Source organism: Phocoena phocoena, chromosome 9 (assembly GCF_963924675.1).
Source record: "Phocoena phocoena chromosome 9, mPhoPho1.1, whole genome shotgun sequence".
In the NCBI taxonomy this organism is placed as follows: Eukaryota; Metazoa; Chordata; class Mammalia; order Artiodactyla; family Phocoenidae; genus Phocoena; species Phocoena phocoena.
In genome coordinates this window covers 94926937-94933943 of record NC_089227.1, presented here as the reverse complement: position 1 = coordinate 94933943, position 7007 = coordinate 94926937, and the positions used below count along the sequence as shown (strand labels likewise).

General features: G+C 43.0%; 1 protein-coding gene across 1 annotated transcript; it reads right to left on the bottom strand.

Moving 5' to 3' along the window:
• Positions 1-438: 438 nt before the first annotated feature.
• Positions 439-1348, bottom strand: OR6B1 (olfactory receptor family 6 subfamily B member 1). The gene is given in 2 exon segments (XM_065884303.1): positions 439-1276; positions 1278-1348. Coding segments are annotated over 2 exon segments (909 nt in total).
• Positions 1349-7007: the final 5659 nt, after the last annotated feature.

Here is a 7007-nt window from a genome sequence, read left to right as displayed (position 1 = left end):
CTGCCACCAAGACTGACTCCTGGCATAACATCCAGAATGGACTGTTGAAGCAGCTGCTACCTCTGTCTCAGTCAGGAAACTGAGAAGTCAGGAAGCTGTCACCAAATCTGTTACCCCCGAGTGTTTAATGCTTGCTAGATAAAACAGCTAATTCATATGCTGCCATCTCTCTCTCCCACTTAACTCAGGAATTTACTCACAGTCTTAGAAACCCCATTTTGGATCAGAGCCAAAGGGAATTCTCTGTTCAAGGGGTATGCCCTTAGAACACAGATTGATGCACACCTCAGGACATAGCCAAGAGCCCGTGGTTAATGTGGATGTGGTGAGGTCACATTAACGTGAGTAATATCCAGGTGAGGCATTAAAGGAGAAAGGATGGAGGACAGAAGAACAGGCACCAAATCAAATTACTTCTTTCTAATCAATTGTAACAGACTAGCCAGATCGGATGGCCTGGCAGTAAGCCAGTTTCTTCAGAGCCTCTCTGACCTCTCGGTTCCTTAGACAATAAATGAAAGGGTTAAGAGCAGGGGTAACAATGGCATAGAAGATGGAAATAACTTTGTTCATGTTGAAAGCATGAATGGCTCGGGGCCAGACATACATGAAAATAGTAGCTGAATAGAAGATGGTGACCACCACGAGGTGGGAGGCACGAGTAGGAAACGCCTTCTGCTTTCCTGTGGGCATGTGTAGGATGGTGGCCAGAATGCATCCACAGGACAGGACAGTGGGGCGGGGGAGGAAGATGACCACAGCCAGGACAAAGTCCACCAATTCAGCTGTGGACATGTCTGTGCAGGAGAGGTTAAGTACTGGAGAGATATCACAGAAGAAATGACTGATGCCATTGGGGCCACAGAAGCTGAGGCAAGAGATGAAGTAGATCTTAGCCAAGGAGATGCCAAAGCCGTTGGTACAGGAACCAAGAGGCAGGAGGAAGCAGAGCCCATGGCTCATAATGGGGGGGTAGTGCAGTGGGCGGCAGGTGGCCACATAACGGTCACAGGCCACAGCAGCCAGGAGCACACATTCTGTGCACGTGAGTGCAATGAAGAAGTAAAGTTGTATCATACAGTGAGTGAAGGAGATGCTGTTGCTCACGGACCAAAAACTAAACAGCAACTTGGGCACAGTCACAGAGATGTACCGGGTCTCCAGGAAGGACAGGCTGGCCAGGAGGAAGCACACGGGCTTGTGCCGTGGCGGGTTCTGCTGCCCCGACAGGGTGATGGTCACGTTTTCAGCCACTGTCAGAATACAGGCCACGAACACGCACACCCCAGTTCCCAGGAAACCCCACCAGAATGAACCTGGTGACCCGTGTCTGGTTCTCCACTTCCATATTGGAGACACAGGGCTTAACTCTCCTGGGGGAAAAAATCACTTGGTCAGACTTCCATCTTTTGCCTTCTCTGACTAGTAGCAACAGTAACAGATATCATGTTTTGATAGTATATTATAGGCTAGATCACACACTGGGTACATTTTGCACATGATATACTTTGATTCTCACACAGCCTCTTTATACATGTTATTATACCCATCTTAGTAATGAAGAAACTGAGCTTTGGAAAGGTATTAAGTTACTTAACCACATTCCCACTGGCAGCAGGGCAGGAATCACATTCAAGTCCAAGTCTAAACAACATGCTCTATCTAATATTCTACACTGCCCTTCACAACCACACCCAAATTAAACAGTATCAAACCACCATGTTCCATGTTACCATTGCCAATTCTAAAGGATACACCTGGCTTTCTTGGCCTTTCATCCACCCAGAGCTCTGGAAATTCTACCTTTACAATTCATTTATCCTTCACATACCAATACTTTTTTCCCTCTACAATCCATGGAGGCGGAGTGAAACCTGTCATATTCTGTGAGGTGCATGAGAAGGTGCGATGAGGAGAGTTAGGCTTTTCAGTATTAAAAACCTGGACCTCAGTCAAGTACCAGGTTTGCCCATAGATTACGATATGAACCTTGAAATCTTATTCTCTCTGAAACCCAATTTCCTCTTCTGCAAATGTGAATGTTAGTATTTATCTAGCTTATGTCAATGTGGATCAAAACCCAAATGAAATAATGTAAATAAAATTTTATAAAAACTCTAAATGACAGTAAGTGTGAAAGGGCTCTTACCCCATATTAGGGCATTAAAAAGTAGGGATGGACTAATAGTAGTGAGGAGAGTAACTGCTATGGGCCAAGCAGAATGGTGAGCTTCCTCTTGGGGAGATTTAAGTCCTTGGGGCTGGAGGTGAGAGTCTCTCGGAGGAGATTTTTTATAAGATAAGCAAACAATAAGAAATACATAATAAAATATGAGACATTTTCTACAAAGGTTAAAAAACTGAACACGATACTCATGTGATTGGGGAACGTCTCTCTGACCTCTGGGGAGGTAACATTAAGAGAGAGAAGGATGCCAGGGCCCAGCCCATTGAGAGTAAGGTGAGAGAGAGCTGCACTGAGATGAGGCCAGTGCTGTGCTGTGATGGATGGGGGAGGGAGCACAGGAATAGGTGGGAAAGGTGGGCAGGGCCAGCATGAGCAAGACCCCATAGGTCATAACAGGGGATGCGAATAGTGGTCTAAAAGCAATGAGAGAGATAGCTCCAAGATGGCGGAGGAGTAAGAAGTGGAGATCACCTTCCTCCCCACAAATACATCAGAAATACATCTACGTGTGGAACAACTCCTACAGAACACCTACTGAACGCTGGCAGAAGACCTCAGATTTCCCAAAAGCCAAGCAACACCCCACGTACCTGGGTAGGGCAAAAGAAAAAAGGAAAAACAGAGACAAAACAGGGATGGGACCTGCACCAGTGGGAGGGAGCTGTGAAGGAGGAAAAGTTTCCACACACTAGGAAGCCCCTTCACTGGCAGAGATGGGGGTGGACGGGGGGAAGCTTCGGAGCCACGGAGGAGAGCACAGCAACAGGGGTTCAGAGGGCAAAGCGGAGAGATTCCCACACAGAGGATCGGTGCCGACCAGCACTCACCAGCCTGAGAGGATTGTATGCTCACCTGCCAGGGCAGGAGGGGGCTGGGAGCTGAGGCTTGGGCGTTGGAGGTCAGACCCCAGGGAGAGGACTGGGGTTGGCTGCGTGAACACAGCCTAGTGCGCCACAGCTAGCCAGGAGGGAGACCTGGAAAATGTCTGGAACTGCCTAAGAGGCAAGAGACCATTGTTTCGGGGTGCACAGGAGAGGGGATTCAGAACACTGCCTAAACGAGCTCCAGAGACGGGTGCAAGCCGTGGCTATCAGCATGGACACCAAAGATGGGCATGAAATGCTAAGGCTACTGCTGCAGCCACCAAGAAGCCTGTATGCAAGCACAGGTCACTCTCCACACCTCCCCTCCTGGGAGCCTGTGCAGCCCGCCACTGTCAGGGTCCCATGATCCAGGGACAACTTCCCCGGGAGAACACGTCGTGCCTCAGGCTGTTGCAACAGCACGCCAGCCTCTGCCGCTGCAGGTTCATACTGCATTCTGCACCCCTCCCTCCCCCCGGCCTGAGTGAGCCAGAGCCCCTGAATCAGCTGCTCCTTTAACCCCGTCCTGTCTGGGCGGGAACAAATGCCCTCAGGCAACCTGCACCCAGAGACGGAGCCAAATCCAAAGCTGAGCCCCGGCAGCTGTGCGAACAGAGAAGAGAAAGGGAAATCTCTCCCAGCAGCCTCAGGAGCAGCGGATTAAATCTCCATAATCAAATTGATGTACCCTGCATCTGTGGAATACCTGTATTCCAGGTACAAATCATCAAATAATACAACAAATCATCCCAAAGTTGAGGCGGTGGACGTTGGGATCAACTGTAGACTTGGGGTTTGCTTTCTGCATCTAAATTGTTTCTGGTTTTATATCTATCTTAGTTTAGTATTTAGAGTTTATTATCCTTATTACCATTGGTATATTTGCTTATTGATTTAGTTGCTCTCTTCCTTTTCATATATATATATATTTTTTTTCCTTTTTCTCCTTTTGTGACTGTGTATGCTTCTTTGTGTGATTTTGTCTCTACAGCTTTGCTTTTACCATTTGTCCTGGGCTCTGTTTGTCAGTTTTTTTTTTTATAATTTTAGTATAGTTTTTAGCACTTGATATCATTGGTATATTTGTTTTTGGTTTGGCTGCTTTCTCCTTTTTTTTTAATTACATTTTTATTTTTAATAATACTTTTAAAAAAATAATTTTATTTTCTTTCTTTTTTCTTTCTTTCTTTTTTTTCTCCCTTTTCTTCTGAGCCGGGGGGCTGACAGTGTCTTGGTGCTCCAGCCAGGTGTCAAGCCTGAGCCTGTGAGGTGGGAGAGCCAAGTTCAAGACATTGGTCCACCACAGACTGCCCAGCCCCACGTACTATCAAACAGCGAAAGCTCTCTCAGAGATCTCAAACTCAGCACTAAGATCCAGCTCCACTCAATGACCAGCAAGCTACATTACAGGGCACCCTATGCCAAACAACTAGCAAGATAGGAACATAAACCCACCCATTAGCAGAAAGGCTGCCTAAAATCATACTAAGTTTATGGACACCACAAAACACACGACCAGATGTGGTCCTGCCCACCAGAAAGACAAGTTCCAGCCTCATCCACCAGAACACAGGCACAAGTCCCCTCACCAGGAAGCCTACATAACACATTGAACCAGGCTTACCCACTGGGGGCAGACACGAAAAACAACGGGAACTATGAACCTGCAGCCTGCAGAAAGGAGACCCCAAACACAGTAAGTTAAGCAAAATGAGAAGACAGACAAATACACAGCAGATGAAGGAGCAAGGCAAAAACCCACCAGACCAAACAAATGAAGAGGAAATAGGCAGTCTTCCTGAGAAAGAATTCAGAATAATGACAGTAAAGAGGATCCAAAATCCTGGAAATACAATGGAGAAATACAAGAAATATTTAACAAGGACCTAGAAGAACTAAAGAGCAAACAAACAATGATGAACAACACAATAAATGAAATTAAATAAATGAAATTAAAAATTCTCTAGAAGGAATAAATAGCAGAAAAACTGAGGAGGAAGAATGGGTAAGTGACCTAGAAGATAAAATGGTGGAAATAACTACTGCAGAGAAGAATAAAAAAAAAATGAAAAGAATTGAGGACAGTCTCAGAGACTTCTGGGAAAACATTAAACGCCCCAACATTTGAATTATAGGGGTCCCAGAAGAAGAGAAAAAGAAAGGGTCTGAGAAAATATTTAAAGAGATTACATTTGAAAACGTCCCTAATATGGGAAAGGAAATAGTCAATCAAGTCCAGAAAGCACAGAGAGTCCCATACAGGATAAATCCAAGAAGAAACACACGAAGACACGTATTAATCAAACTATCAAAAATTAAATACAAAGAACAAATATTAAAAGCAACAAGGGGAAAGCAACAAATAACATACAAGGGAATCCCCATAAGGCTAACAGCTGCTCTTTCAGCAGAAACTCTGCAATCCAGAAGGGAGTGGCAGAACATATTTAAAGTGATGAAGGAGAAAAACCTACAACCAAGACTACTGTACCCAGCAAGGATCTCATTTAGATTTGACGGAGAAATTAAAACCTTTACAGACAAGCAAAAGCTAAGAAAATTCAGCAGCACCAAACCAGCTTTACAATAAATGCTAAAGGAACTTCTATAGGCAGGATATACAAGAGAAGGAAAAGACCTACAATAACAAACCCAAAACAATTAAGAAAATGGTAATAGGAACACACATATCAATAACTATCTTAAATGTAAATGGATTAAATGCTCCAACCAAAAGACATAGACTGGCTGAATGGATACAAAAACAAGACCTGTATATATGCTATCTACAAGAGACCTACTTCAGACCTAGGGACACATACAGACTGAAAGTGAGGGGAAGGAAAAAGAAATTGCATGCAAATGGAAACCAAAAGAAAGATAGAGTAGCAATTCTCATATCAGACAAACAAGACTTTAAAATAAAAACTATTACAAGAGACAAAGAAGGACACTACATAATGATCAAGGGATCAATACAAGAAGAATGTATAACAATTGTAGATAATTATGCACCCAACATAGGAGCACCTCAGTATAAAAGGCAACTGCTAACAACCATAAAACGGGAGATTAACAGGAAGATGATAATAGTGAGGGACTTTAACACCCCACTTTCACAAATGGATAGAATATCCAAAATGAAAATAAATAAGGATACACAAGCTTTAAATGATACATTTAACAAGATGGACTTGATATTTATAGGACATTCCATCCAAAAACAACAGAATACATTTTCTTCTCAAGTGCTCACGGAACATTCTCCAGGATAGATCATATCTTGGGTCACAAATCAAGCTTTGGTAAATTTAAGAAAACTGAAATCGTATCAAGTATCTTTTCTGACCACAACGGTATGAAAATAACTCTCAATTACAGGAAATAATCTGTAAAAAATACAAACTCATGGAGGGTAAACAATACAATACTAAACAACCATGAGATCACTAAAGAAATCAAAGAGGAAATCAAAAAGTACCTAGAAACAAATGAGAATGAAAACACGACGACCTAAAACCTATGGGATGCAGTAAAAGCAGTCCTAAGAGGGAAGTTTATAGCAATACAATTCTACCATAAGAAACAAGAAACACCTCAAAAAAACAACCTAACCTTAAACCTAAAGCAGTTAGAGGAAGAAGAACCAAAAAAACCCAAAGTTAGCAGAAGGAAAGAAATCATAAAGATCAGATCAGAAATAAATTAAAAAGAAATGAAGGAAACAATAGCAAAGATCCATAAGACTAAAGGCTGGTTCTTTGAGAAGATAAACATAGATAAACCATTAGCCAGACTCATCAAGAAAAAGAGGGAGAAGACTCAAATCAATAGAATTAGAAATGAAAAAGGAGAAGTAACAACTGACAATGCAGAAATACAAAGGATCATGAGAGATTACTACAAGCAACTATATGCCAATAAAATGGACAACCTGGAAGAAATGGACACATTCT